Raw genomic sequence first — 16,134 nt, 5'->3', positions numbered from 1 at the left:
CGTAGCTCACGAAAGCTCATGCTCAAATAAATTGGTTAGTCTCTAAGGTGCCACAAGTACTCCTTTTCTTTTTGCGAATACAGACTAACACGGCTGTTACTCTGAAACCTGTCATCACTGCTTATAGGCGCCTTGGCAGAGGTGGGTCTTGAGGAGAGATTTGCAGGAGAAGGTCCTGGCCTTAAAAATCAGTGTTTCATGTGAATTGGGCAGCATGGAAGACAGGGCAGAGAAATTTGTGGACGAAGCTGACAAATGGGCAACTGAGATTGGTATCATTGGTGGAGTAGGGAGTGGTTGCACAATCAGAGACAAGACAAAACAGGTAAGAAAGTACCTAATTGTGAGTGCTCTTGAAGGCAGCTGTAAAGCAATTTCCCACAGGAGTTGAAGAATAACAGAAGCCTGATTGTATCTGAGGAAAACATAACACGTCTTGGCTTTCCCATAAAATTGTTGCAAAATGCATAAGAAATCAGACTGCCAGCTCCCAGGACTGGAAGAGAGAAGAGAAGAACAGAAATGCAAGATCAGTGAAATGAGGTTCTGAAAAATCCTCCTGCTATTGCAATATGAGAGAGAAGACAAATCTCAGGTCTCTTGTTAGAGCTAATATATCTTTGCCAAGAGAAGCACTAATCCAAAAACGATAGGCACAGTAGGAAAACACATATAGAATATGTGTTGCCATTATATCTACTAATATGAAACAATAATTTATGCAAGCCTCACCTTTTTCTAATTAATACTTCCTGTGTGGTGAGATCTTCACCTACCTATGAGTATTTCCAAGAGGAGGAGGATGGGGTGTGGAGGGATTTTTTGATCCTGCCACTGAAGATTTTAGCTGTGGAGACAACTGCAGGAGAGCAGTCAGTTCCTAGTTCCATCCTTCTGAGCACCGTGAAATGGAATTCACATTAGCAATTTTTCTTGTTGCTTTTATCCTGTTGGTGGCATTGGCATTTTACTATGAACATCCAAAGGCTGAAATCCCTCGAGAAGTGGATCAGCGCGTAAAGCTTTACTTTATTCATTACGTCGTGAACTTTGTATTTGGTCTGGTGAGTGTACCTTGTTTGAAACTCGGGTTTGATTTCCATTTAAATGTATTGTAAAGAGTTGGCACAAGATCCCTGTCAACTGGATTAGTTCTTGGAGGTAAAGAGAAGAAAGCACCAGGCAGCATCACTCACGGGTAGCTCCGAGGGAGAATTATTTCTTCGTGTTTAGGCAAAAGCCTTTTTAGAAAAAGTACAAAGAGTGATAAAATCTGTGCTAGGTAGGAGCTCTGCACAGGGCTGGGAAACCTGTTGCTTATGCAAATGCAGTAGAAAGATTTCAAGTGTGGGCAGTACAACTTGCTGTTCTTCAGTCCAAGGTGTAAGGAAGACTACAGTGTGTCTGTGAAAATATGTATACATATGAAGTGTTAAAATGAGGCAAGAACTAAGATTGAAGTCAATGGCGTTGCATCAATTTGCGTAGGCTCAGGAGCTAGGCATGGTCTGAATCCTGCTATTAAGAGAGTTCTGTTTAAAAGCAGTAGTAGGGAGCTGCTCGCTGTGACTCCACAGGGAGGCTTATGTTGTGTTTTTAAAGCAGGGATTCAACCACCTCTTTTTGTGGGTGTGACGAATACAGTATATCTTTGCCAAAGTCACAGCACATCATCTGAGTCAGCATTGACTTTTCTGAGGATTTTCAAGGAAATCCTTAATTGACATACCTGCGCTAGCTCTCAAGATAGCACGCTACAGATAGAAGGGAGCCGCAGTGACACAAACTACAAGACCTCTTGGAGACCCTCGGCCCGTACTTGGGGTGGCTAGCCCAACCTCTCTAGTTTTAGCACACCGGCTCAAGGAGAGCTAGCCAAAGACCCATAGAATCATAGAATATCAGGGTTGGAAGGGACCTCAGGAGGTCATCTAGTCCAACCCCCTGCTCAAAGCAGGACCAATCCCCAACTAAATCATCCCAGCTAGGGCTTTGTCAAGCCTGACCTTAAAAACTTCTAATGAAGGAGATTCCGCCACCTCCCTAGGTAATCCATTCCAGTGCTTCACCACCCTCCTAGTGAAAACGTTTTTCCTAATATCCAACCTAAACCTCCATCACTGCAACTTGAGACCATTGCTCCTTGTTCTGTCAACTGCCACCACTGAGAACAGCCAAGCTCCATCCTGTTTGGAACCCCCTTTCAGGTAGTTGAAAGCAGCTATCAAATCCCCCCTCGCTCTTCTCTTCTGCAGGCTAAACAATCCCAGAATGTCTCCTTGTGCTGGGAACCACTCCCTCCAGCCTGAAGTGTAGACTTGCCCTAAAATTAATTTTAAATGGTCCCTTTAAGAAATGTGGCCTGAGGAACCTCACCCTTCTTTTTTGAACCTTTCTAAGCTAAAAATACGGCCCCCCAAAAGCACCAAGCTTCACTCACACCCATCTCTCAGACAAGCCACTCTCCAAATTTTGAAATATACACTTAAAAACAATCGGCCCCCTTATTGTCCCCCCGGCCTGGGAGTGGACATGGGGCAACAGGGCCACGTGGGATGGGAAGCTCAGGGAAGGGTGTTGTTGGTCCAGAGACGTACGGAACATCAGATTAACGTTTGGTGAATCATTTGTCTGGAAAGAGAACATGAGATGAGCAGGGCTATGAGTTTGCATGGGCTTCCCCCTCCATGAGCGTCTTCCACTCTGCCCTCTCCCCTGCCCTGCCACCAACAGCCCCTCTTCCAGTTCTTCCTACAGCTGCATAACTCCCACCACGGTCCCTCTACAGCCATGTGCTGCCCACACAGTAACTGGGTGCCTCTGTTAAAATAACAGGCAGCAGGTGCCTCTCCTAGCTAGTGTTTCAGGCTGCCCACAGACTCCCACCGTTCAGCTACTCTTGGTTCACATTTTTCAAGTTACCTTAGCAGCCCTGTGAAACGTATCTTTTAAAATAATAGCTCAGACGCTGGAGCATCCGTCTGTACAGCCATACAAATACAGCAAATAATTCAAACAGCCGATGAGGAAAATATTCAGCATTCATAGGAAGAAAGAAAAAGAGTACTTGTGGCACCTTTGAGACTAACCAATTTATTTGAGCATAAGCTTTTGTGAGCTACAGCTCACTTCATCGGATGCATACTGTGGAAGATCTTATTATATACACACAAAGCATGAAAAAATACCTCCTCCCACCCCACTCTCCTGCTGGTAATAGCTTATCTAAAGTGATCACTCTCCTTACAATGTGTATGATAATCAAGTTGAGCCAGGCTGACAAAGGAGGTGCTGTTGTCATCATGAATAGGTCGGAATATGAACAAGAGGCTGCTTGGCAGCTCTCCAACACCACTTTCTACAAGCCATTACCCTCTGATCCCACTGAGAGTTACCAAAAGCAACTACAGCATTTGCTCAAGAAACTCCCTGAAAAAGCACAAGATCAAATCCGCAGAGACACACCCCTGGAACCCCGACCTGGGATATTCTATCTACTACCCAAGATCCATAAACCTGGAAACCCTGGGCGCCCCATCATCTCAGGCATTGGCACCCTGACAGCAGGATTGTCTGGCTATGTAGACTCCCTCCTCAGGCCCTACGCTACCAGCGCTCCCAGCTACCTTCGAGACACCACTGGCTTCCTGAGGAAACTACAATCCATCGGTGATCTTCCTGATAACACCATCCTGGCCACTATGGATGTAGAAGCCCTCTACACCAACATTCCACACAAAGATGGACTACAAGCCGTCAAGAACACTGTCCCCAATAATGTCACGGCTAACCTGGTGGCTGAACTTTGTGACTTTGTCCTTACCCATAACTGTTTTACATTTGGGACAATGTATACCTTCAGATCAGCGGCACTGCTATGGGTACCCGCGTGGCCCCACAGTATGCCAACATTTTTATGGTTGATTTAGAACAACACTTCCTCAACTCTTGTCACCTAACACCCCTACTCTACTTGCGCTATATTGATGACATCTTCATCATCTGGACCCATGGAAAAGAAGCCCTTGAGGAATTCCACCATGATTTCAACAATTTCCATCCCACCATCAACCTGCGGAAGTGAAGAAACAGATTGATAGAGCCAGAAGAGTTCTCAGAAGTCACCTACTACAGGACAGGCCTAACAAAGAAAATAACAGAATGCCACTAGCCGTCACCTTCAGCCCCCAACTAAAACCCCTCCAACGCATTATTAAGGATCTACAACCTATCCTGAAGGATGACCCAACACTCTCACAAATCTTGGGAGACAGGCCAGTCCTTGCCTACAGACAGCCCCCCAACCTGAAGCAAATACTCACCAGCAACCACATACCACACAACAGAACCACTAACCCAGGAACCTATCCTTGCAACAAAGCCCGTTGCCAACTGTGCCCACATATCTATTCAGGGGACACCATCACAGGGCCTAATCACATCAGCCACACTATCAGAGGCTCGTTCACCTGCACATCCACCAATGTGATATATGCCATCATGTGCCAGCAATGCCCCTCTGCCGTGTACATTGGTCAAACTGGACAGTCTCTACGTAAGAGTAAATGGACACAAATCAGATGTCAAGAATTATAACATTCATAAACCAGTCGGAGAACACTTCAATCTCTCTGGTCACGCGATTACAGACATGAAAGTCGCTATTTTACAACAAAAAAACTTCAAAACCAGACTCCAGCGAGAAACTGCTGAATTGGAATTCATTTGCAAATTGGATACAATTAACTTAGGCTTGAATAGAGACTGGGAGTGGCTTAGTCATTATGCAAGGTAGCCTATTTCCCCTTGTTCCCCCCCACCCCCCAGACGTTCTTGTTAAACCCTGGATTTGTGCTGTAAATGGCCCACCTTGATTATCATACACAATGTAAGGAGAGTGGTCACTTTAGATAAGCTATTACCAGCAGGAGAGTGAGTTTGTGTGGGGGGGGGAGGGGGGGGGAGAAAACCTGGATTTGTGCTGGAAATGGCCGAACTTGATTATCATACACATTGTAAGGAGAGTGATCACTTTAGATAAGCTATTACCAGCAGGAGAGTGGGGTGGGAGGAGGTATTTTTTCATGCTTTGTGTGTATATAATAAGATCTTCTAAACTTTCCACAGTATGCATCCGATGAAGTGAGCTGTAGCTCACGAAAGCTCATGCTCAAATAAATTGGTTAGTCTCTAAGGTGCCACAAGTACTCCTTTTCTTTTTGCGAATACAGACTAACACGGCTGTTACTCTGAAACCTAGCATTCATAGGGACATAGATGGAAACAGTTATGACTCCTGTGAATAAAAATACATGAATAAATAGGAAAACTGGTCTGTGCTTTAGTTTTTTCTTACAAGCTAAGATTTAACTGATAAGAAAAAAAGGGCTGGACAGTGGTGGCTTTGCAGTCAACAAAGGACAGGGGGAAAGAGACAGAAAGTGCCAGACTGTATCTTAAAGCAGAAGATGGGGACTGGCTGATGGTCACAGGAGTGAAGCTGGATAGGGAGCAGGGCTATGGAAACTGGGGAGCTGTCTGTTGATACAATAATATTCACAGTGTTTAAAACTTCACACACATTCTCTGCTCAGTGTTCCATAGGGAGAGATTAGGGACGGGGGCTGGCGAGAAGAGGGAGGCAGATCAGTGGAAGGGAGTGTATGAGGGGCCTCTGGAACTGTGCTTCAGTGGAAAGGGCCCCTGAGCCATGCCAGGAGAAGCTCTGCCCCCTTTCCCCAGCACAACTAGATGGTCCACGCGCATACACCTTCCTCCTTTGCTTAATCCTTTTCTAGGCCCTACCCGCAGCGTAATCCAGGTTCTACTCCCATAACCACCACTACTCCCAAAACTCTGAATCCTACCCACTTCCCCAATATGTAAGTGTGACATCAACTGCTCCACATTTCAGAAACCCAGGAAATTCATACACAAAATGTGTGTGTGTGAGAGAGAGAGAGAGTGCTAAGGTTGCCACCACACATGCCATAACAAAGACCAAAACCACCAAAGCAAGGATATGAAAAGTTAAATGAGCTAAGAGTACATATTCCCTTCTACCCACAGATACACATCTTATCACTAGAGCTACTGTACACCACAGACTATGAAGCACAACCGTAACCCTTCCTCCATAGGGATGCAAACCTCCACCACCGCCTATTGTTGCCAATGGGATCTGGTTTTCACTGTTTCAGCTTGAGCGTCTACTGTTGATTGCATGCTACACCATTTGTGTTGTTTGTGGGAGGAATCTATGAGCAGGACAAACTTGTGAAATGAGTCAAAATTGACTTGTCAGCTTTTTTTAATGCAAGCTTGCAATTCTTATGAAATTTGAGACTGCACCTCCCCTCGCCATACCTATTGGCAAGACAGAGATTGTTGCTGTCAGCATCACCAGAAAATTGCATGTGTTTTTTTATTAGGTGTTGCAGCAAGTGACGCATTCAAAACCATGCCAAGCTCAGAAGTTACTAATTTAGGAATTAAAATGGATGAAGATAGGCCATTTACATGCAGATATCAAGATACTAGATCATGCTTTTAGCATGCTAAGACTTGATGACAGCTTATACTCCCCTCTGGAAGCTCTCTGTGTTACACTTATTTCAACATTTCCTAGTTGGCGGCCGGCATCCTTATGGGTTACAGCTAAGTATGGTAATTGTGGTAGTGACGAATTGCTCCATATCAGCAAATGGAGAAGTAGATGGCACAAACTGGAAGGTAGCTCTGTTTTTTACTTCCTTGCTGCTGTTATTTTGTTACGTAATGTGAACTGTGTATTGTGACAGACCCAGACCAGTGGGGTACAGGAGTCCGGTCAAAGGCAAATATACTGGCCACTGGATCAATAGTTTTCTGTTCCCTGAGTGACCAGAGCAGGGGCTGCCCTAGAGCAATCAGGAACCTGCTAGAACCAATTAAGACAGGCAAGCTAATTAAGCCACCTGGAGCCAATTAAGAACATACTAGAATCAATTATAGCAGGCACACTAATCAAGACACCTAGTTTAAAAAGGACCTCCCATCAGTTAGTGGGGTGTGTGTGCAAGGAGCAGGGAGTGAGAAGGCGTGCTACTGGAGGACTGAGGCGTACGAGTGTGATCAGGCTTCAGGAGGAAGATCCTGTGGTGAGGATAAAGAAAGTGCTGGGAGGAGGCCATGGGGAAGTAGCACAGGGAGTTGTAGCTGTAGCTATATTTGTCACGCAGCTGATACAGGGGACATTGTAGACAGCTACTATCTACACGGCCCTGGCCTGGAGCCCAGTGTAGAGGGTGGGCCTGGGTTCCCCCCATCCCCTGAACTCCTGATCGGACACAGGAGGAGTTGACCTGGTCTGTAAGCAACACCAGAAGGGAAGATCTAATTTGGAAAGGGATCTGGCCTGTTCCTGACCCACTAGGTGGGACCCAGAGACAACAGGGATTGTTCTCCATTTCCCCCATGCTGGCCAGTGACGAGGTTAGCTGAGTGGATGGCAGGTTTGAGTCTCTAGCAGAAGTGGCCAAACTGAGGGCTGCCGTGAACCTCTGAGGCGAGCAAATCCACCCAAAAGCCCAGGACCCACCAAGGCAGAGGAGAAACTTTGTCACTGTATGTAGATAGTTAATTTAAAGCACACCATCTATTTGCATATAAGAAAATGTTCATAAGTGTGTTGGTTTAATAAAGTTGTTGCTGAATTGTAAAAGGCTCCTTGACTACAGCCTTTAACACGCTGTAAAAAGTAAATCAGGTTTGTTGCCCCTTCTTCCAATCCTGACATCCCTCTTCTGACAAGCACTGTCACCTCACTACCAGGTGGTAGCAGATTTTGTGACCTTACAGGTCAGCTCCCCAGTGAAGGGAAAAAATTCAATGATACGGAGTACAGATATATTCTAACTGTAACTTGCTTTTACACATTTATCAGTCCTGGAATAGAGATGCAGGCAATCCCCTCTTTCAGGAATCTCAGCCCAACACAAATGCCTGCTTCTCAGAGAGTAAAATCTACCTTAAGAATGGACTATAATCAGAGACTAAGGCAGAAAGCAAAACTCTCCTGCCGTTCCGACAGCTTCTACTCACTGAACCTGGTATAACCAAGAACTGGCAACAACACGAGTTTCTTCCAAGACTAAAAACTTGTTCACTCTCTAAGAGAGAACTTGGAAGACAATGTGGAACAGCACCACCTGATGACGTCTGCTATAACAATACTTTGTTGTTGCTAACCAGAAGCAATTAGTCACTTTAGTGCTGACTGTGAAGAACATGTCACATAACTTGTGAGGTTGGCACCTGGGGCTCTGCAGGGCAATGTGAAGGAGATTTTCTTTATGTTCACAGTAGTTTGAGCTGAGATTAGCCAGCCTAATAAACTCTTGATGAGTCTGAAGTCATCTAGCACAGTACTGAAGCCACTCTATCCTTGTCTAGATCACTAGATCTAGATTAACTGGGAATTGGTCCTGCTTCGAGCAGGGGGTTGGACTAGATGACCTTCAGGGGTCCCTTCCAACCCTGATATTCTATGATTCTATGACATCAGGGGTTGCTGTGGTTATATCTATCCTGCAGTAACAGGATGTGACTGCAGCTCCAGTGGAGATACCTGGGCTAGTTTTAATCTGGCTATCTTGGGTTACAGAACAGCAAAGCTGCAACAGCTCAAGCTTCAATGCAGCCTGCACAACCCCCCCATGGAACCCTGGGAAATTCCTCGCTGGGCTAGCCCACGCTGAGCCTTGCATGGCCACAGCTTCACGGTTCGAGGATTCAAAATAGTTAGATTAAAGATTGCTTGGCTATGTCCGCTTGAGTGGCAGTCACACCCGCTGACTGTCGAAGAGACATACCCTGTGTGCCTCGGACAACAGGAAATATCCCTGTCTGCTCCTGCCCAGTTTTAGAAAAGATTGGGAGTGGAAGAAGAAGCATTTCAACTTTGCTGTAGGTTACCAGTTCAAAGCCAGCCAGAGTTATTAGTAATCAAACAGTTGTAATGAGATGCAGGGTAATTGGTAGCACATGTGAAACAAGTTGGTTGTCTGAATCTACTTCAGAATGAAGAAGTGACCACGTTACCCTCACAACGGGGCCCTTTGATGGCAGCACCAGCACAGACCCCAAAATTTGAATTAGTTCTGGAGACAATTTCCTGTTCACTCTCCAGGATATGGCTGAAGCACATTGACAGGGAACTGTAAACTAATTTTTGGTCTCTGTCTCCCTATAAATAGGCAAGGATTTTTGAGAAACTGCGAATCTGCAAGGAGGTTTACTTCATCAGGACCTTCTTGTATGGAATACCCCCATGGAAGAATGCTAATCTCTTCATCGAGGACTTGAAGTTTGCAAAGGTGTCAGTGAGGGTTTACCATCCGAAAGCATCATCTGCTGGCCAAAGGAGAGGAGTCCTTTACCTTCATGGAGGAATTGGCCAGTTTGGAAGCATAGGTAAGAATTTTAAAGAAATTAAGAACTATGATAAATTTGATGTTCCTTCTATTATGATAGTTCTTACATGATAATTAAGAACTACTGCAATTAAGAATTTAAAAAATAAATTAAGCATGATAACCAAACTTAAAAGTTACATATTTTTAGTCAGACTTTCCAGCATTATGCCGCTGAGCATTCCCTTCGACGAAAATTTGTACTTTTCCTTGGATTTCTGTTCTCTGACAATTCATGAGAATTACTTTACTTTTCCCTTTAATTGTTGCTATTGGAGACAGAAAAATTGGAGCTTTGGCCACTGCTAGGCAAACTGCTCCCAGGCTGGAAGTCTTTGAGATCAGTAACATACTGAACTTTGTTAATTATTATAGCACTGAAATGTCCTTTATGCCTCTGAAAAATCTCCCACGATAATAATAATCCCTTAGACATATTTTTGGTTGCCCAATCTGAGACATCATAAGGTATTCAGACTTCAGTAGATGCCAAGTACCCACCCTTTGAATAAATCAGGGCCCTTTAAAGGCATCTCACATTGGGCAAAAATTGAGGCATCCAAGATCATTGTTCTCTTTGGGAAATCTTGGCCTATATGCAGGCTGAGTGTTGGATGCTGTAATTAGAGTGGGGTGAATTTTTTCAGAAGCATAGTTTATTCAAAGAAAAATGCAGTTTGGGGTTTTCCAAAACTATTCTTGAATTGGGAGTGAATTCAGTGAATAAAAAAAAAAAAACTTTTTCGCAGAAACTAAAGTCAAAGTTTTGTTTCAACAGTTTCTAAATGATATGTTTTGACCTTTTGGTTTGAAACAAAGTTTTGATTGGAAATGTAACTAGATTTAAATAAAGCAAAGGCACCCAAAAACTAAAAGAAAATCCCAAATCATTAAAAAGAAAGATGTAGGTTTTGGGATGAACCAAAACAAAATATTATTTGTCGTTTTCAGTTCATCCACTGACTTGAAAAACAAACTAACAAACAATTATTTCCTCAGCTCTAGTCCTATCTGCAGAGGGAGGTATTAAAACAGCTAGCAACTTTACAGATGTCCTCATCAGATGTCTATTATTCCTGTGAGCTACAATAATCCCTTTGGAAGGGGTAGCCCATTTTGTCATTATATGCTTCCTTGGTGCAAGTTTTAAGCCCTGTGACAGGTGATGCCTCAGAGGATTTGGCTAACAAAGCTGCTCAATTCCTGAATGTGCAATTGAGATGCACCTATCTTCCCTTCCAATATCCAATTTGCGCTATTCCATCATCTTTCTTTTTTTTCGGATAAATAGACAGCAGAGACATTTCCTAAGATCTGTGCTAAGATGTTGTAGCTTTTGGAATAAAGGCCTGGTCTATTCTGAGCACCTGTGGAAGGGACAATTACTACATCTCCGTGGAACTAGCCCCCAGACAATGTTCCTTTTCATTTGTTTTCCATACGTGGAACAAATGACGGCCTTACCTCAGATTTAAAAATCTGTGGATGCAGTCTCTTGCACACCGTTTCTCTCCTTCTTTCTATTATCTCCACCCTACCATTCCAGTTACCATTTCATTCCATCGTCCCTCCCTTCCTGCCTCATCATTCATTCTATATCCCACACTCGTTATTGACTCTTTTACAGCACTCCTTTTCACTCTCTTTCCCTTGCAAGTTTCCCTTCCCCTCCCTTTCTTCGTTCTACACATGAGAGGCCCTTTTGCCACATACTGAACACACTAAGACTTTCTCTGGATTAGTAAACCAGGGATGAGTAGAATTCCAAGTCACATAAAACCCCCTAATCCTCCTGTAAGATCATGAGTCCCTCATCAAAAATGAACACCCATCTGAATTTTCTTCTCATTGTGTAAGGATATAGAATTGAATATCTTGAAGATATTAATACAACTCCATTGAGAATGTTTGTGTTGCAGGCATGTATGAAAGAGTATGCCGTTTTATTGCCCGTGGAAGTGACTCAGTGGTTGTGTGTGTTGGGTAAGTGATTTTATTTCAGTTGCATTATGTGGGAACCATTTACAATGTGTCAGCTTCCAGGTGTGTATGTCCATGAGATGTCCCTATCAGCCTGCTCTTTCAGAAAGTGGTTCAACAAAAGGAACATATGGATGGATATAGTTTTTCACTCTACGCTCTGCCCTCTTGTTGAGTTCTTTGGAGTAGACTTGCAATAAGTCTGTTATGGAGCCTAAAAGATCAGACCAAACAAAGAAAAAAAACCCTTTAAATATTTTAATACATAGCATCATTTTTATAGATAGTGGGTCAAATCCTGACCCCTCTAATGTAGAGGAAGGGGACTGCACATACCTTACTCTCACCTGTCATTATACAGCCAGATCAATCCTTAGGATGGCTGTTATTGCAGTGCATTAGCTATAGAATGATGGAATCATAGAAATGTAGGGCTAGAAGGGACCTTGAGAAGCCACCAAGTGTAGCTCCCTGCACCAAGGCAGGACCAAGACCATCCCTGACAGGTGTTTGCCCAGTGTGTTCTTAAAAATCTCCAGTGATGGGGATTCCACAACCTCCTGTGGAAGCTATTCCAGTATTTAACTATCTTTGTAGTTAGAAAGTTTTTTCTAATATCTAAACTAAGTCTTCCTTCTGGCACATTCCACCCATTACATCTTGTCCTGCCTTCAGTGGACACAGAACAATTGATCGCCATCCCTGTTATAAGAGTCCTTAACATATTTGAAGACTTATCAGGTTCCCACCTCAGTCTTATTCTCTCAGGTCTAAACTTGATTAGTTTTCTTAAGCTTTCATAGGTTTCTATTTTCTCAACCATTTATCATTTTTGTTGCCTCTCTGGATTCTCTCCAGTTTGTCCACATCTTTCCTAAGTGTGATGCCCAGAACCGGACACAGTACTCCAGCTAAGACCTCTCCAGTGCTGCGTAGAGATGGACAATGACTTTCCTTGTCTTACATATAACACTGCTGTTAATAGAGTCCAGAATGATGTTAGCCTTTTTCACAACTGCATCATATTGTTGACTCACGCTCAATTTGTGATCCACCGTAACACTTAGATCCTTTGCAGTGTTACTACCACCTAGCCAGATATTCCCCATTTTGTAGTTGTGCATTTGAGTTTTCCTTCCTACTTTGCACGTATCTTGATTGAATTTCATCTTGTTGAATTCAGACCAATCCTTCAATTTGTCAAGGTCATTTTGAACTCTATATTTTTTCTTCCAAAGTGCTTGCAACCCTGACAAGCTTGGAATAATCTGCAAATTTTATAAGCCTACTCTCCACTTCATTACCTAACTCATTCATGAAAATATTGACTAGTACTGGACCCACAACTGACCCCTGCTGGACCCCTCTAGATACGCCCTCCCAGTTGGACAGCAAGTATTGATAACTACTCTTTGAGTAGTCTTTCAACCAGTTGTGCACCCACCTTATAGTAATTTAATCTAGACCACGTTTCCCTGCTTGCTTATGAGAATGTGAGACTGCGTCAAAAGCTTTACTAAAATCAAGATACATCATGCTACTGCTTCCCACGCTCCCCTGCCAAGCAGGCCAGTAGCCTGGTCAAAGAAGGAAGTTAGGTTGGTTTGGCATAATTGGTCTTTGACAAATCTGTGCTGGCTATTCCTTAGAACTGTTTGTTTTTCTCTAGGTGCTTACAAATTGTTTGTTTAATAATTTGTTCCAGTGTCTTTCCAGGTACCAAAGTTAGGCTGACTGGTCTATAATTCCTCAGGTCCTCCTTGTTCCCCTTTTAAAAAGATAGGTAGTATGTTTGCCTTCTCCATTCCTCTGGGACCTCACCTGTCTTCCATGAGTTCTCAAAGAGTTCCAAGATTGCTTCAGCTAGTTCCTGAAGTACCCTAGGATGAATTTCATCAGGCCCTGCCAATTTGGATTCATCCAGCTAATGGAAATATTCTTCTAGGCAGCAGCTTCATAGCTGTGTACCACAGAGGCCTAGGAGAAGGGGAGCAGCTTCGGCAAATGAGTCCTCAAGCCCCTCCTATAACCCACTGCAAAGCATGCCGTTATGTCTCTCCACAGAGACTACAGCAGAATTGGGAGCAAGGGAGAAGATATACAAGGGTCTGCTGATTGGGGGGCTCATTGCAAGTACTATAGAATACTTCTGTGTAGGGCTGATAAGAAGGGTCGTGCGTGGGGGAGGGAAGGGAAGTTGTGCCTTCCCTTCCATCCCCCAGCACTGACCATTATTTTGTGGAGGGCTTTGTTCCAGTGTTAGTTATCAACTAACAAACAGCCACTGCCCTGATACGCACTAAATGACATCTGTATATGTTGGCATCCACTATTAAAAACTCAAGCTTGGAGGCTGTTTTCAAAAACATACATTTTAAAATGAATTGGGTAACAGTCTGAATGATTTGAGTTGCAGTTATCCAACCCCCTTTTATTTAAAACATGGTCCTCTCCACTGAGAGCCGATGCAAAGAGCTGTAAGAGGAAGCCATTTGCAGCGCACAGGAAGAAATGTTATTAATCTACCAAACCCAGGAATTATCCTACATATTCCAGAGGGCCATCTGCTGTCCCTTACCTATTGAAAAACTGTTTACAGATAGAACAGACCTTTAAAAACCTCCCTGCTAGTTATCTCCCAAATGCTAAAGTCAAAGCACATGACCCTGTTATGGATCACTGGGATTTTCAGGGAAATTATGTCTTTGTAATGAATGAGGAAAATGGCCTCCCTAAATGCTTCAATTCATCAGCATTCATCATGTTGTAACTAAAGATCTCTAGCTAAATTGTTTTAATCCTGATAACCTGACAAACCTGATAGAAGATGACTGCTGCAGGATAATCAGAGAAAAAAGCAAGCAAAAGACTTTGCGGTCTGTACTCAATAGACTGTCTGACTAGCTTCCCTGATTAACAAATGTGTTCGGTGTTCTGAGACCTTTGGCTAATTGAGAGTGCATCATAAATTGCTAATAAAAAGACATAACCACAATGAATATTAATCTGTATATTCCAACCCTTCTGTGTATATGTCAACCATCCATATTCGTGGCGCTGTTAAAATGAATACAGATTGTTGCTGACTACACCCTGTGTGGTGCATTTGTGGATTAATGGTTTTATGTTTCCTGATATTGTGTGTTTCTTTAAGGGAAATTGTATCTCCTTTTTTTAAGAGAAAAGGAATTGGGATAAAAAGTTGTTTCCCTTGAATTATATTCAAAATTGCACTACCTGTTCCCTAAATCCTGGGCTAGCAGAATTGAGCGAACACCCATGTGGAATCCTTAGCGCCACTTGGCTCCCTTTATAAATAATTCCTGACACAAAAAATAGTAAATCTTTATCACTTTCAGTGTTTATTTTAGAAATCTCTATTCTCACATATGTGCTCAGGGAGGTATTAGACTTCATTGCAAACCTAAAAGCAGGAAGGCCGATTACTGGTACGTACTCCAGAATATTTCAGTACCTCACAGAGTCAGGTGATGTGTCTACAGTTGTCTAAAACATAATTAAAAAAGGGGAGGGGGGTAACTCCTGAAGCTATTCTACAAAGCAGAATTTTAAACATATACATAGGTAATAATAAACATATATGTTTTCTAACTTTAAAAGGTACTTGAAAGAGAAGATGACACTTCCCATAGATCTGATGACATTAAAACGCTGTCATTGATATTTTAGGTATCGTTTGGCTCCTGAGCATCCATATCCAACCCAGTTCTGGGACTGTCTCACTGCTGCGGTACACTTTATGAGGACCGCAGAAGACTATGGGGTGGATCCCACCCGTATTATCATCTGCGGGGACAGCAGCGGTGGTACGCTTGCAGCTGCTGTTTGCCAAGCCCTGGTGAATAGAACAGACCTCCCAAAGGCACGAGCCCAGATCTTGCTCTATCCGTTTCTCCAAGCTGTGGACTTTAATTTGCCTTCATATCAGCAAAACGGTTCAGTCCCCCTCTTGTTAAAGAAACGGACCCTCACGCTTGGTATGCAGTATCTCAATAAGGACTTGTCACTGATGAAAGGTATCCTAGAAGGTTCCCATGTGCATGAGGATTTGAAACTGAAGTTTAGCAAATGGCTGAGTCCAGACAATATCCCCATGGAATTTAAGATCAGAGGCTACAAACCACCTGCATCTGCTTCATATTCAGAAGAACTTCATACTTTGGCCAAACTAGTTTTTGAGACAACCTTTTCCCCACTATTAGCTGAAGATGCCATTGTTCACCACCTCCCAGAGACTTTCATCTTGACCTGCGAGTACGATGTGGTCAGGGATGATGGCCTGTTGTACAAGAAAAGATTGGAGGACAATGGCATTCCAGTGACTTGGTACCATGTAGAGGATGGATTCCATGGAGTACTACTCCTAATTGACAGTGGGTATATTTCATTTCCATGTGGAAAGAGAGCAATGGACAATGTAGTAAACTTTATAAAAGGTTTATAACCACCACCCCACAAAAAAAAAAAAACAAAAATAACCCCTCACCCCCCTGTTCTTCAGAGCTGGGAGTCATAGATATTAAGGTCAGAAGGGACCATTATGATCATCTAGTCTGACCTCCTGCGGCTGTTGTTTCTGGCTGCTTGTGAGAAGTGCAGCTAGAGGAGCTTAAGAATCTGTTTCCCCTCTTCCTGCTACTCAGCTGGTCTTCCAGGGAGAGATTTGTGCAGTGCTGCCCAG

At 43.4% G+C, this 16,134-nt stretch overlaps 1 protein-coding gene across 1 annotated transcript; it reads left to right on the top strand.

Annotated features, from left to right (window-relative positions):
- The first annotated feature begins 214 nt into the window (after positions 1 to 214).
- LOC140900224 (arylacetamide deacetylase-like 4) lies at positions 215 to 15,897 on the top strand. The gene is made up of 4 exons (XM_073317100.1): positions 215 to 325; positions 9,237 to 9,453; positions 11,372 to 11,435; positions 15,123 to 15,897. Exons 1-4 carry the CDS (start codon positions 215 to 217, stop codon positions 15,895 to 15,897), a joined length of 1,167 nt encoding a protein of 388 aa, XP_073173201.1.
- Positions 15,898 to 16,134: the final 237 nt, after the last annotated feature.

The sequence above is a fragment of the Lepidochelys kempii genome, chromosome 18 (assembly GCF_965140285.1).
Source record: "Lepidochelys kempii isolate rLepKem1 chromosome 18, rLepKem1.hap1, whole genome shotgun sequence".
Lineage (NCBI taxonomy): Eukaryota > Metazoa > Chordata > Testudines > Cheloniidae > Lepidochelys > Lepidochelys kempii.
Note: the sequence above shows the minus strand (reverse complement) of the source record. Positions and strands in the feature narration are given on the sequence as shown.

What these genes read in the sequence shown, in the direction of transcription:
- LOC140900224 (XM_073317100.1), top strand. Translation starts at nt 215, where the DNA reads ATGGAAGACAGGGCAGAGAAATTTGTGGACGAAGCTGACAAATGGGCA. An exon ending in TGGCCAGTTTGGAAGCATAG is followed by an intron (nt 9,454 to 11,371) that starts GTAAGAATTTTA and finishes TTTGTGTTGCAG; the next exon opens with GCATGTATGAAAGAGTATGC. An exon ending in TCAGTGGTTGTGTGTGTTGG is followed by an intron (nt 11,436 to 15,122) that starts GTAAGTGATTTT and finishes TTGATATTTTAG; the next exon opens with GTATCGTTTGGCTCCTGAGC.